This window comes from Petaurus breviceps, unplaced genomic scaffold (assembly GCF_028583685.1).
Source record: "Petaurus breviceps papuanus isolate PSGF00001 unplaced genomic scaffold, PetGlider_PUasm1.0 37, whole genome shotgun sequence".
Taxonomy (NCBI): Eukaryota; Metazoa; Chordata; class Mammalia; order Diprotodontia; family Petauridae; genus Petaurus; species Petaurus breviceps.
In genome coordinates this window covers 95,083,764-95,101,945 of record NW_027186296.1, presented here as the reverse complement: position 1 = coordinate 95,101,945, position 18,182 = coordinate 95,083,764, and the positions used below count along the sequence as shown (strand labels likewise).

Below are 18,182 nucleotides of genomic sequence, written 5' to 3'. Positions count from 1 at the left end.
GTGTGTGTGTGTGTGTGTGTGTGTGTGTGTGTGTGTGTGTGTGTGTGTGTGTGTTAAGTGCCTGAGGTCAGATCTGAACTCAGCTCGTCCTGACTCCAGGGCCAGTTCTCTATTCACTGCACCACCTAGCCACCCCTAGTGTATAATCTTTGATGTTACTCTGGTCTGATAATATTTCATTTAACATTTTTTGTTAATATTCACTAGGGACATTGGCCTTTCTCTCTTTTTGATTCTCTCTGGTTTAAGTTTTAAAATCATAGTTGTATCATTGAAAGGTTTTAGTAAGACCTTGTCTTTTCCCATTTCTCAAAAAACTTACATAGTATTAAAAATAATTGTTCTGGGGTGGCTAGGTGGCGCAGTGAGTAAAACTCTGGCCCCAGAGTCAGGAGGACCTGAGTTTGGTTCCAGCCCTAGACACTTAACATCCACACAAAAAAACTAGCCTTGTAACCTTGGGCAAGTTACTTAACCTCAATTGCCCTCCAAAAGGCAATAAATAATAATAATAATTTTTCTTTGAGTGTTTGATAGAATTCTTTCATAAATTCATCTAGTCCTGAGTGTTTATTATTTGGGAGCTTATTTATGACTTCTTGTTTCTTTTTCTAAGATTGAGTTATTGAAGCCCTCTATTTCTTATTCTGTTAATGTACACATTTTATGTTTTTGTAAATATTCATCCATTTCATATAGATTATCAGTTTCATTGGCATGTAATTAGGCAGAATAGTTTCAAATAATCTTATTTCTAATTCATTTATTATTAATTCATCTATTTCATTTTTTATATTGGTAAAATGACTTCTTTATTTTTAAAATTCAAATTAGCTAATTTTATTCCATTTAACTTTTTTCCTCCAAAGCAACAACTTCTAGTTTAATTTATTAATTAGATTTTTTTTTCTATTTTGTTATTCTCTTTGATATTCAAAATTTCTATTTTCGTGTTTATTTGGTATTTTAATTTACTGGTTTTCTAGGTTGTTTTTTTTTTGTTTTTTTAAGCTTCATATCTAATTCATTGACCAGTTATTTCTCTCTTTCATTGATGAGCATATTTAAAGATTTAGATTCCCCTGAGGACTACTTTAGCAACATTCCAAAATTTTGATATGTTGTCTCTTTATTATCTTCAACAAAATTACCTATTTTTGCTTTGATTTGTTTTTTGACCCACCATTTCTTTAGAATTAGATCTTTAATTTTTTGTCATTTTGTTGGACCCTAAATTGTATATAATTTTTATTTGCGTCTGGGTCATTAAACAATGTGCTTAATTTTTCTCTGTTTTTGCAAAGTTTTTATGCATTAAGTACTTGATCAGTTTTTGTAAAGCCTACATTATACTGATGACAATATGTATACTCCTTTTTATTCCCGTTCAGCAATGGCCATAGCTATGTTATATATGTAAAATTCTACTTGTCTTTTGTTATTATATTCATCTAGGTCTGAAGGATATATATAGAGATCTCCTACTGTTAATAGTTTTTTTGTGTCATTTCTTCCTTTAACACATGTAACTTTTCCCTTAACTATTTAGATGCTATGCCATTCAGCACATATATATATATGTATATATATATGTGTGTGTGTATATATATATATATATATATATATACACACACATATATATGCTAACATTTTCCGAGGTACATTTTAACATAATGTAAGTTTCCCTTTGCTTTTTTTTTTTCTTGCTTTTTTTTTTTTGGAGGGGAGAAGATAGGGCAGTTGGGGTTGTGACTTGTCCAAGGTCACACGGCTACTGTTTTTGTGTGTGTTAAGTGTCTGAGGTTGGATTTGAACTTAGGTTCTCCTGACTCCAGGGCCGGTGCTCTATTCACCGTGCCACCTAGACGCCCCTTAGTTTCCCATTTCATGTCTTTTAATCAAGTCTGTTTTTTTTTTTCCTTTTTCCTTCTCTCAGATCATGACTGCTACCTGCCTTTTTGAGTGAAGCTAAAGCATAATATTATCTCAGGCCCTTTAACTCTATGAATCTTTTTGTTTCCAGTATATTTCTAGTAAACCACATGTTGTTGAATCTGCTTTCTAGTGTATTCTCTCTTTTATTCCATTTGTTGAGTTCATCTCATTCAGTTCACAGTTTTGAGAATTAATTGTGAATTTCTCTCTATCCTAATCTCTTATATACTTTTTCCCACTTGTTTCTTGCCTCCTTATTCTTTACAAAGAAGAGGTTGGTGAGGAAAACCTGTATTTTAGGTTTGATGCAATCTGCTCCCCCTATTTCCCCTTTTCTTTTCCTCACCCAGAATCCAGTCACAAATTCTTATTTCTTTCCTTTTAAACCCATTCTTTGAGTTCCATCCTCCTCCTTGAATCCACTTTCCTCCCTCTCCTTTCCTTCTAGTCTCTCTTGAGTGAACTAGATTTCTCTCTCCAACTGTGGGTGAATATCCTTTACTCCTTTGATCAGTTCATGAGAAAATGAAGTTCAAGTGTCATGCTGTTCCACTACTCCCTCCTCATTTGTTTAGTATTTAACTTGGGCCCCCCAATTTTGTGAAATGATTTCCTCTACTCATCTCCTCCCTTTTTTCCTCTTTAGCATGTTTCTTTTTTTCCCTCTTTTTAAGGTAATGGAAACAACAAAACCACCACCAATTTCTCTTGTGTAGTTTCTTCTGTGACCCTTGATGATGATAGGATTCTGAGGAAATACTACTTATATTGTTTCTCTGTTAGAATGTAAACACTTCGTTGTTGATTAGTGACTTGTGATAGTTTGCTCATAGTTACCTTTTTATGTTTCTTTTTCTGTCAGTATTTAAAATTTTCTATTCAACTTTAATTTTTTCATCACTTATTTTTTCCATATGTTATGTTAACTTCTGATTTACATCATTCATTTCCGCCAGATTTTGAGTTACACATTTTCTTCCCATTTTTCCCCTACCCACTGCCCCAAAATAGCAGTTCCACAGTAAATCCCCTCCTCCAATCTGCTCTCTCCCATATCTTCTGTCATACCCCCTTTGATTTTTCCAGTAGGGCATGGTGGATCTCTATGCCCCAGTGCCTGTATATCTTATTTCCCAATTACATGTAAAATAGTTTTATTAATAGTGTGTATATATATATGTAATATATATATATATATATATTTAAACATTTGATAGTAAAACTTTGAATTTCAGATTTATTCCCTTCCTCCCTTGTCATCCGCCCTTACTGGAAAGATAAGCAGTTCAGTATAGGTTGTATATGTGTAGCTAATGCAAAACATTAACATAGTAGATATATTGTAAAAGACTGACTATATTTCCCTCCCTCCTATCCCACCTCCCACTAGTTCTATTCTCTACTTTGATCCCTTCCCTTTTCAAAAGTGGATGCTTCCAACTTCCTTCCTCCCCAGCCTGCCCTCCCTTCCATCATCCCCCCTCTCATCCCCTTCCCCCCTACTCTCTTGTAGGGTGAGATACCTTATTCAGTGTGTATTTCATTCTCTCCCTGAGCCAAATTCAATGAGAATAAGTTTGACCCATTCCCTTTTGCCTTCCTATTCTTCCCCTCCATTGTAACCATTTTCCCTTGCCTCTTAGTTTACCCCATTCTGTCTCTCCCCATCTCCTCTCATTATATTCCTCTCTCACCTCTTAATTTCACCTTTTAAGTTTCATCCCTTCCTATTAAATTGGTCCTGTGCCCTCTATCTATGTCTACCTGTAAACATATATACACACATTCACATATGTATTCATACGCCCGTAAACCCTCCGATATAGACATATGTATATCTCTCTCTCTAGATATAGATCTGTATATAGATAGATAGATATTCCCTTCAACTATTTTCATACTGAGAAAAGTTTCATCAGTTACAATTGTCATTTTTCCATGTAGGAATGTTAATAGTTCCACTTTGTTAAGTTCCTTATGATTTCTTTTCCATGTTTACCTTCTCATGCTTCTTTTGCTTCTTGTATCTGAATGTCAAATTTTCTATTCAACTCTGGTTTTTTCAGCAAGAATGCTTGAAAGTCCCCTATTCCACTGAATGACCATATTTTCCCCAGAAACATGGTACTCAGTTTTGCTGGGTAGGTAATTCTTGGTTTTAATCCCAGCTCCTTTGCCCTCCGTAATATCATATTCCAAGCCCTTCGATCCCTCAGTGTAGAAGCTGCCAGATCCTGGGTTATCCTGATTGTGTTTCCACAATATTCAAATTGTTTCTTCCTGGCTGCTTGTAATATTCTCTCCTTGATCTGGCAATTCTGGAACCTGGCTGTAACATTCCTAGGAGTTTTATTTTTGGGATCTCTTTCAGGAGGTGATAGGTGGATTCTTTCAAGCTCTATTTGGCCCTCTGGTTCTAAAACATCAGGGCAGTTTTCCTTGAGAATTTCTTGGAGGATGATTTCTAGGTTCTTTCTTTGATCATGGCTTTCAGGTAGTCCAGTAATTTTTAAATTATCTCTCCTGGATCTATTTTCCAGGTCAGTGTTTTTTCCAGTGAGATATTTCACGTTGTCTTCTATTCTTTCATTTGTTTGGATCTGTTTAATACCATCTTGATTTCTCATAAAGTCATTAGCTTCCATTAGCTCCAATCTAATTCTGAAGCAATGATTCTCCTCATTGAGCTTTTGAGATTCTTTTTCCATCTGGCAAATTCGGTTTTTTAAGGCATTCTTCTCCTAATTGTCTTTTTGAGCCTCTTTTGCCATTTGAGTTAGTCTATTTTTTAAGGTGTTACTTTCCTCAGTCAGGCTGTTGACTCTCATTTCATGATTTTCTTGCATCGTTCTCATTTCTCTTCCCAATTTTTCCTCCACTTCTGTTATCTGCTTCTTAAAGTCCTCTATGGCTGTAACCAGCTTGTATTTTCCTTTGATGTTTTTGGTGCAGGAGTTCTGACTTCACTGTCTTCTTCCTGTACCATGCTTTGATCCTTTTTATCCCCAAAATAGTTGTCTAATGTTGGGTTCTTCTGTTTGCTTTGTTTCCTTTGCCTGGGCATGTTGCCACTCAATTACTTGACTTTTGGGCTTTTTGCCACAGCAGGACTGCTACCAGACAGGGGAGCTTCTGTCCCAAACGCTGGGGTTTTCTCAGCTGCTGGAAGTATTAGTTGGGAGCCCTTGCTGAAGCCTCCACACGCTCTGGCAAGCTGGACACACACCCCAGTACCTCCACCCTAGACCGCAATGGAGATTCAAGTAGGTTAAAGCAAGAGCGATTACCCCTCAGACTGGTTGCTTTGTCCCCCTACACTCTGCAGGCCAGGAGCTGAAGCTGCCAAGTGGCAGCAGTGGCTGCATCACAGCCCTCAGCGGCTTCTTACCCTGGGGGCAAAAGCCGAGGCACTCCCAACTACTGGGTCCTAAAGTCCATACTGCACTGATCTCTCACTTTGTCCTTCGCATCTATGTGTTGATAAATCTGGAAATGACCACAGCTGCTGGTGATCTGGAGTCCCTCCAGCCGACGCCTGGTCAGTCCCATCCTGGGGCTGAAGCCTTGGCGTGGGGCTGGATTTAGCTACCAGAGCACTGTGCTGCTGTCCTCAGCGGGAGGTTAGTTTCTCTGTGTCATTTTGTGGGTTCTGTACTCCAAAGTTTGTTTGGAGTCCCCTTTTTGTATGAATTGAGGAAGGTAAAAGCGGGGAGCTGCGGGGAGGACCTACTTCTACTCCCTCATCACTTCTTAAAAGTCATCTAGTTCATTAAAGATCTTTTTTTCCCTCTGTATGATGTTACTCAGTTTTTCTGGGTAGCTTATTAATAGTTATATACTTACATATTTTGCCTTTTGGAATATATTCACAGATCTATACTCTTGTACAGTAGTCATTGATAAATCTTTTGAGAGTCTATCTGTGGTTCCTTAGTAATAAAATTCTTTATTTCAGGGTGTTTGAAATATATTTCCACTTATCTCTCTTTGGTTCTCATAGTTCTCAGCAGTTTTTGATTCCTTGAAATATGATGTATAGGCTCTTTTTTTCCCCCTTTTTTTTGGTCTCAGCTTTCATACAGGACTGTGACTTTTTTTTTTCTTTTTGGAGGGGGGAAGGCAGGGCAGTTGGGGTTAAGTGACTTGCCCAAGGTCATAAGGCTAATAAATGTTATGTGTCTGAGGCTAGATTTGAACTCAAGTCCTCCTGACTCCAGGGCTGGTGTTCTATTCACTGTGCCACCTAGCTGCACCCCCCAGGCCCATGATTCTTAAATTACCTGTCTCCAGTCTGTTCTAAGAGTAAAGTTTTTTTTTTTTAATTTTTAATAGGAGATACTTTTTTCCTACTTTTTCCAGTCTTTTGATTTTGTGTCAGTGTTTATCTCCTGATGATATTAACTTCTGTTTGATCCATTTTAATTTTAAAGGAGTCTCTTGTATATTTGGATAAGTTATTGTACTTCTTAAGTTGTTAATTCTTTTTCCAGTTTTTCTTTTCTAGTACTCATTTCTTTTCCAGTTTTTGTCTGTTTCTCTGTTTTTTTGTTTAAAACTAATTTCAAGTACTTTATTTTTAAATTCTTGATTCATTGCATTCAGGAAATCTAGCAGAACTTTGTGTCCAAGTTATAATTTTCTTTGTAGTTTTAATTAAAAATGTTTTCAATTCATTCTTTTCTGAGTTTGTGTCTTAGGCTTCCCTGTAACCATTATAGCTCTTTATGGTGGGATTCTTTTTCTTTTTAACTCATTCTTACAGCCTTACTTCCTGAATTTGGAGTTTGTGTTAAGACTCTACTATCACTTTGGGAATGAATGAATACAATCTCACTTTTTACAAGAAGACTTCCCCTCCCCCCCCCCCCCCCCATACTAATACCTTTGCCTTGTTGATTATGTTCTGTTTATCCAGATTGTATATGGGTAGTGAGATAGTGAGGAGTTCAGTAGACATCTTAAACTCATGTTTTCCTAAACTGAACTTTTCTTTCCTCCTAAATTCTTTCCCCCAGTTTTGATATACTGTGAAAAGCAACACCATCCTTCCACTCCTTCAGGCTCACGCCCTAGATGGCATCTGCTGTTCCTTATTATTTCCCCAAAACGCTTACCTCCCATTTCCAGCAGGTTAAATAATCTATTGCTAAGGCCTGTGGTTTTCACCTCATTAATTAATATCTCTTGGATACACTCCCTTTTCACCTCTCATACTGCTACCACCCTGGTGCAGTTCTTCATCATCTCATTCTTGGACTGTTGCAGTAGCCAGCTGCTTGGTCTGGCTGCCATAAGTCTCTCCAGTCTAGTCCATCCTCTATTTAGCTGTCAACGTAATTTTCCTTTGCACAGGTCAGATCGTGTCTGTCTGTCTGTCTGTCTGTCTGTCTGTCTGTCTCTCTCCTCTAGTGACTCTCCTTAACTTCCAGGATCAAATACAAAACCTTTTGTTTATTGTTCAAAAGCCCTTCATAACCAATGCCTCCCTCTCCCCTACCATTCTAGTCGTCTTACAGGTCATACCTCTCCTCTTTCCACATGCTCTTCGGTCCAATGATACTGGCATTCTTGTTGCGCCATGAACAAGGCACTCCATTTCTCAACTCTAGGCATCTTCTCTGATTGTCCCCTAAGCCTAGAATGCTCACCTTCCTCATCTTTGCTTCCTGGCTTCCTTCAGACCCCATCTAAAATCCCACCTTCTATAGACAGCCTTCCCCAGTCCCTCTTAATTTTAGTGCTTTCCTTGTTACTTCCTGTTTGTCCTGTATATAACTTGTTTTTATATATTTGTTAGCTTGTTGTCTCCCTGATTAGATTGTTAGCCCTTGAGGGCAGGAACCATCCTTTGCCTTTTTTTGTATACCTAGCACTGAGCATAGTGCTTTTTTAGTACATAGTATGCAATAGTACATGCTTATTGACTGACCCGATTACCAGTTGCCAGTTATGTTATAGGTATTCTTTTTCTAGTGTAGTTTGCACTAACTTGAGTTACATTACAACTCCCAATATTCTGTGGTTTTATGATTTTATAACCACAATTCTATATCGCTATTTTAACACGTATATTGGTATTTAAAACATAGATATCATCCTTATATGTGGGGCCTATACTTTTGTTATGTTCTAAATCAATATCTTATGTTGTAAATGCTGTTTTGTGTGTTGTGATGTCCTTAAGCCACTCATGAAAATGTTATCATTTTATATTGGAACCATATATTATCACACATAGAGATGCCTCAGAGATAAACTAGTCACCTTCATTCATAGTTTTCATTCTTTTAAAGTTTCCACCTATAAAATTATTTAGTAGATTTAATATAAGTACTATGTTCCACTTGATTCTAATTATAAGCCATTTGCAGTTTGTCAAGGGAGATCTGCCTTATGACAGAAACAAAGAAAAGAACCTTAATTTAATTTGAAAAACAATAAATTGTATAGAGCATATACTGTTATTGAAAGGAAAGCAATGTACTGAACAGATTGAAATGGAATAGGTTTTGTAGTTTTTGAGACAGCATAAACTTTGTGCAGATTTTTATTAGAGATTTTGATAATCAAATAGATACTGTTGCTTTTTTGTTTAGAAAAATATTATGTAATAAACATGTTTCTTTTTCAGGATTGATTAACAGTCACTTATTTCCATTCCTCTTTTATCTTCCCCTGTTCTGATTCCCCAAAGTCTTTGTTTGGACCTTGTTGTTTACCTGTGACATAACATCTAATAAAACTAGTATTTTTATCCTGTTCCAGGATAGCAATCCTTTTGATGCCACTGCAGGGTATCGAAGTCTTACCTATGAAGAAGTTTTACAAGAACTGGTGAAACACAAAGAACTACTTAAAAGGAAAGATACCCATATCCGTGAACTTGAGGACTACATTGACAATCTTCTTGTAAGAGTAATGGAAGAAACTCCAAGTATTCTCAGAGTGCCATATGAACCTTCAAGAAAAGCTGGCAAATTTTCTAAGAGCTAATAACTCAGTTTCATTGCATTTTATACTTTAAAAAATTCTAGTGGAAGACTCTGTACAGTAGGTTTAAATTTTGTTATTTTTCTTTCCTGTTAACCTTCCAGAAATTGCTTTAAATTTAAATACTAGTAGAGATTGCTAAAAAAAAAATGTGTCATCTCTGAAGTGAGCTAAATAATATAAACCATTAAAGTAAAAAAGGCTAGCCTATCTAGGGTGTGTATCTTTTCCTTGGGTGTATATCAGGCCTTCTAAGCCTATTTACCTACTTCCTGATTAGTCTATTGGTGCGGACATTTACTTTAGTAACATTCACCTTCCAAAATGCCTGTCTGTTGCTAAGACTTTTCATCATTCAGATCCTGCCTTCTGAAATGATAAATTTTTTATTTTTTTCAGAAATGAATTTGAGGATAATATTTAGCCACAGAACTACTAATTACATATATGCACAGATAAGCATTTTATATTTATAATTAATTCGTTTTAAGGTTGAATTTCCCATGTCCATGTGAATGTGTGAATGTGTTTTATTTACTGGTGCAAAACAAAAATCAGATCTTTTTAGTATTACTGTTTATGCAGAGACTGTTTTGACTCAATCCTAACCATGTGATACCTGGTTTGAAAGTAAACTGCAGTGTAATATAATACTCTAAAATCCATTCCTGGTATTCATCAGAAGAAATGGCCCAAAAGTGGTGGATTGTCATACTTATGTAATATTGAGACTCTCTTAGGATATTTCAACTATCAACTTAGATATTGTTGGAGCTCATATTTTGTTTATCCTAAAATTTGAGTTTTGTGTGAAAACTATAAAGTTTGTAAAAAACTAATAAAATATGTGGGTTTTAAAATTTTTTGTAAAGATATTGGAGGCTTTTAAAGATGTGGACAAGAGAAAAATCTGAAATATCAAAGAAAGTTGGAGGAAGAGGAAAGATATAGACAAAACTTGAATAATTTATAATAATGGCACATAAGATGTTTAGAAAGGAGCATAAAATGGACAGTGTTGTAAGAGTATTGACAAAAGCAAAATACATTTTAAACATTAAGAGTTTCAGGTTAGGGAATTTTTAACTTAAACCCAAAAAGGGCTAGATAAAGGGATTGTGAAATTTTAGTTGCATGTCTTTATTCAAAGAATAATATGTATTTACATTTCTTGAAGGTTCAATTTAGTGATATGTTTTTTTTTCTTCTGGTGCATTTTTCATCCATCTACAAAGCACGCTTAGTTACTTCTATAGGGCACCTTTAGATATTGTTGTAAAATGCATGTGAAATTATCCCATCATTTCAGATGGAAATATAGTAGTGAAAGAAAAAGTTTTTGTTTTGCTTTTAAACTTTCTGTTCAGTGACTTTAAAAAAAATATTATAGTGATAAGCTAAGAAGGAAGCTTTATCTTCCTAATGTTAAGAAGTTAAGTTCATTTCAATTTGGGATATGTCTTCTACATCATCTTGTCCCTATTCTTTAATGAAATTTGTGATTTTTCTGATATTTATAAAGGCTTGACTTAACTAAAAAAAATAAAGTAGATATGATTAATTAAAAGAGCTAGATAAAAGACTTCTTTTTAAAATAGTATTTAGAATCATCTTTTTGATCACTTTAATATTGGGGGTCAGAGAATATTGGTTGTACTTATCCAAAGGATCTGGCCCTTTATTCATGATATTTACTTATTTCTCCTAAGAGAGTATCATTTTAAAATTCTGAAATAATTTTCCTAAGTATAGCATGTAGTTAATTTTCTAAAATTAGGAAAATGGGAAATGGAAAATTGATTTTGGCCATTTTTTCCCCAACTTACTGTTTGGTGTTTAGAATCTGTGGTGACTATTCCTCAAATATAAATATGTGGGGTTTTTTTCCCCCATTTGAGTTCCTAATGACAAATATTTTCTAATCTGGTGCCAAGGGTATGATTTTTATCATTATGATTCACTTAGATTTTTTAAAAAATAAAACATTTCTTAAATCTTTTTTAAAGATCAAAATATAAGATTGGGGGTCATTCATTTCTGCCACAAAGATTCTTGGATATTTTAGTATACTTTGGCCAAATATGCTTTTATGTAATAAACTAATGTTTATTTTGTCATAGATACCCACATATCTCATGTCGTAAATATGATACAGTCAGATATAAAGGAGAGTATTTTATTTCCCTGCATAAAGAATCAGGAATCAAAAGCTGTCCATTTTTATCATTTTATGCCAAAATGAGTATTATATTAAAACTTTATTTTAATTGCACTTAGTACCTACCATCTGAAACTATTTCAGTTATTGGTTACTATTGCATTACTTAGAGCTGAATGCTATTTTCATTATGATTACATTGTAAATCAATGTAATTTAAAAGCAGACAAAAAATTACTCCTCAATTTTGTTTACAAATAAAAGTGTTTTAATCTGTCCTTGGTTGAAAGTAGAAACAAAACTGGCTTCAATTTCTAGAATTGCAAAAAGGCAGGAAATAATATCTTAGCTTGTATTTTTGAAATATAACTTTATAATTGAATTATCAGAGATTTGATTATGTATTTTTTTAGGTTAGTTTAGAAATGAGGGTAAAATTAATGAATTTTTAACAGAAAGTATGATACTTATAAACACATTCTTCCTCTGTGCTGAAACACATCTCTATACTCAAAAACATTTCATTGATCTTTTAATCATAGAACAATTTATACAGTATACCTAAACCCTGTTATAAGCTGAGAAACTTCTATTAATTTAAGTTTTTCTTTTATAAAATCACTTCTATATGCAAATTTCATGTCAGTATTAATTCCAGTTTAATGATAATAACTTTGGAAATACTTGCCTACAGTTAATTCTTTAACTTTCACTTATGGGACAATACCAGGGTCATATCTTAGAGTTGTAAATAAAATGATAGCTTATTACCCATTCCTGAAGAATGTATAACATTTAGATGGTACTTTTTGCTGCTATATTTTGTATCGAGCTTTGTTTTGTCACCTTTGCATGCATGAATGTAGCATTCTTCATAGATTAGCCACAACTACATCTATTGTTTTTGGCAGGAAATCAAGAGCTAGTTGTAATTTTCCAGCTGTGAAAATGTTGCCTTGTTATTGAAAAGATTTCATGAATGGAAGCCTAAGCAAAACTAAGCTCATCAGTGAATAACTTGCTTTCTTCCCATATGCTACCCCCATCCCCATCTTCCTCAAAGGGAGGGTACATTTTCTTTGATTAAGAAAATTTTAAAAAGAAATCAGAACTGCTTTCTTTAATATATCTACAATAACTATTGTACCAGAGGTTTTATTTTCTTCTATAGCTTTTAAAAAAGAGCCTATCTTGGATTTGTAAATCACACCGAAACTTTTTGATGTTCATGTACTCATACATCTTGTAGATATGGTAGGTGTAAGTTGTGTGTGTTAAAATGAACTTTAAGAGCATGTTGATTCACTTACTCTCTTTGAAGTAAGAGGTGAAGGATTATGGCATTGCTAGTTCATGATACTAGATTTAAAGGTCTGTCAGCACTTCCATTGTAAACTCCATTTTAATGGATTTATAACTTTAATAATCCAGATGTAATCATTGGAAGTATTTAATATGCAATAGATAGCACCTTAACTAATCTGCATATGAAGGGTTTTCAGATGCATTTATTAAGAAGTGTAGAAGCTCTTCAAGCATTAAACTAGAGTTGACATCATTTATTTCATTTATTTTCTATGTCAAAGAATCCACTCTTATGTGGAATTGAAATCTGTTACAAATAATACATTTAGGCTTATTCATGTTAGAAGCTTCCAGATGTTTTGTATTTTGAAGTATGAAAAATTGCTGCAGATCCTAGAATGTGTATATTTAGCAGGTATGCAAAAGATATAAACATTATTTATAACAGAAGAGTACATATTTGTCTTATTAAAAATACTGTGGTAACTTGTACACATTTTTGAAGGTACAAAACTCACAAGTATATTTAAATATTGTATTAATGTGATACCAAATTTATGTAATCTGATGCATGAAGAACCAGAATTTTTCTATTACAAACCATAAGTATTGATTTATTATAGCTCATTAAAGTGTATAATCTTAATATAATCATCTCTAATTTTATTTAATTGCATGTCTAAAATATTAATAAATTTCCTAAGTATATCAGAGTAGTGCTTTTCTTTTAGTTTAGTATACACCTTAGCATGTGACTTATTCATTATGTTTGTATAGAATATTTTAATTTCATATGTTCTGTAAGAATGAGTATTAAGTATAAAAGCATTTGAAAAACATTTAAGAGAATAGTAAATGAATCACCTACATGTCTTCTTTATAGTATGTACATGAACATTTAGACACGGTTGTTTGGATAAAAACATTTTTTTGTCATACATTAGTATGAAAATACAGATTAAATAGTAGTAACACATGTTATTCAAACACGATTGTCAAACAATTAAATTCATACAACTTAAATATAATATTTTGCACATTTTATAGGCCCATAGATTTAGAGTAGTGTTGGACTTTAGAGACTCTTTAGTCTAACCCTCTGGGAACCTGAGAGAGAGAAAACTGAAGTGAGAAAGGTTAAAGTGACTTGCTGTGATATGATACTTAATAAGACTCTAAGGCTGAGTTTGAACTTAGGTTTTTCTGGACTACAAATCCAGCAGTCTGTCCATTGTACTACCACCATTTGTCTCTAAAGTTAGAAAAATTAGGTTGCAAAATGAATATACTTTGAATAATTGAACTAAAAAGACCTAAAAAATTGTCAAGTATAATGCCTTACATTTCATATAGCAAATTTCAAGTTAGTGTTCCAGCGTATATGGAACATTTAAGTACTCAAATCTCTAAAAAACAAAAAAACACCTAGTTTTCATTAGGTCCATAAAAAAAAAGTAATAAAGAAGAATGCTACCAAGCTAGTTTTTGAACATTTAGAAGATGCTGAAAGCAAACAAAATAATTATAGGCTATTCAGTGGGAAATTGTGTAGAAAGAGATCATATATAATCATTAACACACACACACCCCCTCCATTAAAAATGTACTGATTCCCCTTTTACATTTTTTTTATTCCTATTATTGTTGAGGTCACCACCCTTTCAGTCATCCAGGCTTGCAACTTAGAAGTCATCTTAAATCCTCACTTCTACACCTCCCCTATATCATCAATGGCCACATGCTGTAGATTGTGTCTTTCTAATATTTCTCATATTCACCCCCTTCTCCCTTTCCCTCTTCTGACACTGCCACCACACTGGTGCAGGCCTCCATCACCTTATTCTGGGACTTTTGCAATATCCTTCTGGTTGGTCTGTCTGCCTCAAGCCTCTCTCCTACTCCAATTTTCAAACTGATTTTCCCAAGGTGCAGATCTGACTATGTCATCTATTCAGGGGCCCTCTATCACCTCCAGGATCAAATGTAAAATCCTTTAGCTTTTACAGCCCATCATAACCCAGTCCCTTCCTATTTTTTGTGTTCTTATACCTTACTCCCCTCTTATAACTTTGCCATCCAGTGACACTGGCTTCATTGCTGTTCTCACCTAAGACACTCCATCTCCCAATTCCACATATTTTCACCATTCCTAGAATGTTCTCCCAAATCTCCATTGCCTGACTTCCTTCAGGTTAAAATCTTACCTTTTGCAAGAAACCTTTCCCCATCTTACTCAATGCTAGTGCCTTTCCCTTGTGGTAATTTATTCATCTATATCTAATTTATACATAGTAATTTTTATGTTGTTTCACAATTAGTGTGAGCTACTTCAGAGCAAGGATTGTCTTGCTTTATATGCGCAGTGCTTAGCACGTTTCTTGATATATAGGTGCTTAATAAATGACTATTAAACATTGCCTGTTAAATATTTCAGAAAATAAATTCATTGGCTGAATCTTGGAAATATTTTGTGTTACCCAGAAGTTTGTTTTTCCTAGGACCAACACTCAAATATTTGCACATAAACATACTTGTCAGATTCAGAGCCTTGTGCTGTCATCTTTGTCTACTCCAAAATCCTTACTGATTTTAAATAGGAGCCCTGCCTTCTCAGAATATTTGAATTTGTCAAGCCATTTGTATTATTTCAGTTGGGCTATTATTCTTAAATATGAAACCTTTCTGTAGTCCAGTCTATAAACCTATCCCTCTAATAAATGACTGCCAATTTGAGTGTAAAAGATTCATATTTTTCTTCCTACTCAATCATGCCTTGTGTATTCTCCTAGTTGTTTTCCTGCTTTTTCTCTCTGTCTCTCTCACAGGTCTTTATGGAGTTGATCCACCAGCTTTTCTACATATAATTGAAGTCAGACACTTGAGAGTAGATAAATCAATCAGGCAGTTATTAATCATTTGCTGTGTGCCTGAGGCCACTAGGTGGCACAGTGGAGAGAGTGCTGAGTGAAATCTGGAAGATTCATCTTTCCAAGTTCAAATCTGGCCTCTGACACTAGCTGTGCTGTATGACTAGTCAGGTCACTTAGCCCTAGTTGCCTCAGCCTCATCTGTAAGATGAGCGGGCGAAGGAAATGACAAACCGCTCCAGTATCCCAAATGGACTCATGAAGTGTTAGACATGACTGAAATGATGGAATATCAACAGCAACAACGCCATGTGAGGTGCTGGAGATAATTCTTCAGGGAAGCTGTGGAATATTGTGAGTCAGCATAGAATAATGCAAGTCTCACCTCAGACATTTAACTTTTTTGCATGATTTCAAAATGGGGATAATAATACTTATACCACCTACTTTACAAAATTGTTGTTAAGAATGTCATTGCAAAAAAATTTTAATATGAAATACTCTTATTAAAACCTTTTTATCCTATACACTTTTCTTTGTCCATGGTTTTCCACAGACCTTTCAGAAAGCATCTACTCAATGTGACAGTCTTTCTTTGATTGTTTTTATTATGTCCTGAATACCAGTGTAACATTTGGATGGTCCGTTTGTTATATCTCACTTGCTAAATGACCTGTTCACCTTTTTTGGTTGCATATTTCCTAGATTTTTATGACACTTATTTTTGAGTTATTATCAGTTTTATATTGCTTCCTATTTAAAAGCCACCATATGACTCCATTGCCATTTGAAACCCAGCATCTGAATTGGATTTTTTGAATTTTTCTTCAAAGTTCATTCTCTAACTTTAACTATTTTCTCCTTATTTAAGCTCAATTCCTTCACTTTTCCCTAGTCTCTCTTTGAACGTGAAAATTGTGTGGCAGAAGGAGACCAGAAAAGAGTGAAAGGGTTGAACTGAAGGAGAAGGAATTTGTGAACAGGACTGGAGATTGAATTTGGATAGGAGAAATTTGGGAAATTTGAGTAAATTAGGTGAATGACTGAACCTGAAGGAGGAGAAAGAAGATTGACAAGGAGCTGAGGAGAGGTGACTCAGAAAGGTAGCTGGTAAGGCAAGGTACACATAGCAGTTGAATAGGAAAAATTTAGCAGTGAATTGCAGGGTTTTTATTTTTGGCAAAGCTAACATGTCAACTTTTCTCTATCCTAGAAAAGGTGAAGGGTTTTGAAAAATACCTCTGTACTCCATATGATGATAGAATAAGTTCCTTAAAAAAAAAAGAAAGAAATGGGAACGGTCTTCCTATGTGAAAAATAAGTAAAATGATCAGAACAGGCAGAAGGGAAGCCCAATCTGGATCTGAAGGTTGAGTGATACAGGGAAAGAACGACCACTGAACACTTGCAGTTAAAATGAATAAATTGGAAAAAAATAAACTTGGAAATTCTTTTCTGAAGAGGAGGGAGTTGGCTACTCTAAAAACAAAGTGGCTGTTTTGTCCTCTAGGAAAAGATAAAAGTAGGCATACAGATACTGTTAGGTAAGAGATCATTCAGTACAATTCAACCAAAAAGGAGTAATGTTAGGTACTTGATAGGAGTACTGAGGCAGTTGTTTGGCAAACTAATAACAGTAGAGAGACTTGGTGCTTTCCTGAGGCATAGATTCAAGATGTGGTAGGATTTGTCAAAAATAGCTGCAGTATACTTGTGTTGATGCTGTGGATATATATAATACTGCCAAAATGACCCTAGAAAGCATTGCCAAGGATTGCATTCTTCAAGAAGCTGAAGACCTAGGGCAAAGGTAGTATTTTTATCCATGGTTCTTATTGAGGGAATATAGAAGAGAAACATAAATCTGGGAAGGAAACAACTAGTTAGGAAGATAATTAAGATTGGGATCTTGGATATCTAGACCATATATAAAATACAGAAATTCTAGGTTTCTCACTGGGGATAAAGCATACCTAACATAGAAACTGCTAAGATGCTATTTAGCTAGAGTTTTGGAAATCTAAAAGGTTTTTAAGCTAGGAGTTTATAGCTACAGCATGAAAGTAAGAATAGCTTTTGAGACAAACAAAAGATCACTAGAGACAAAATTTGAGAAAGGAGCAAATAGTGAAACTCCTGGCCTTGAATGTATAAATCTGAATGCATATTATACATTACAGGTAAGATGATGCAAAGGTTAATAATGCAACGAGGCAGAGTTGATCATTGAAGAATCACTGACATTTGGTAAAATAAGACCTGTGACTGAAATGTTATTATGGAAGGGTATACTTTATTCGGAAGAAATACCACAGATAAGAGGGGTATTGCCACAGCATTGTATAGTGAGAAGATATACCCAGGTGAAGAAATTTACAGATCAGAGGGGGAAAACAGCATGGTGGAGAACATTTAGGTGAAATTTTATAGAAGTAGAATAAAATGATTTTGTCATCAGAGTATACTATAGGACATTTGCCTAGAAAGAGGTAATAAATAGGTTCTAATAACAGAACGCAAACTTGGTGCAGAAGCATGTTATAGTAATGATGGGAGATATCAATTGTCCATACATTTGTTGGAACTTTTTTCCAAAAGCAAAAGGTCTGGGGCAGTGAATACAGCACCAGTCCTGGAGTCAGGAGGACCTGAGTTTGAATCTGGTCTAAGACACTCGACACACTAGCTGTGTGACCTTGGGCAAGTCACTTAACCCCAATTGCACTGCCTTCCCCCCTCCAAAAAGAAAAGAAAAGAAAAAATAAAAAGGGCTAATGGTTTTTAATTTGCTTAAATAACACTTTCATCCTTCAAAAAAGGTAGGGAAACCAAAAAGAGAAAATTACAGTATGAACCCATTCTTACCAAAATGTAATAGGAGTAAGTTTCTCTGGTAGAATCGATGGCAGCCATGGGGCAGGAAGTGG

The 18,182-nt window shown here is 34.7% G+C and overlaps 1 protein-coding gene and 1 pseudogene across 3 annotated transcripts in view; one reads left to right on the top strand and one right to left on the bottom strand.

Moving 5' to 3' along the window:
• The window catches only part of RAB11FIP2 (RAB11 family interacting protein 2), an 86,799-nt gene extending 73,695 nt beyond the window's left edge, over positions 1 to 13,104 (top strand). For 2 of the 3 annotated variants that reach the window (XM_069099050.1, XM_069099052.1), the window contains one exon: positions 8,701 to 13,104. In XM_069099050.1, the coding sequence (XP_068955151.1) occupies positions 8,701 to 8,928 (228 nt within the window). In that variant the 3' untranslated portion in view covers positions 8,929 to 13,104. The remainder of the gene's footprint in view (positions 1 to 8,700) is intronic. The other variant, XM_069099051.1, reaches the window with a different exon arrangement.
• The window catches only part of LOC138169527 (large ribosomal subunit protein bL35m pseudogene), a 339,868-nt pseudogene that overhangs the window by 24,842 nt on the left and 296,844 nt on the right, over positions 1 to 18,182 (bottom strand).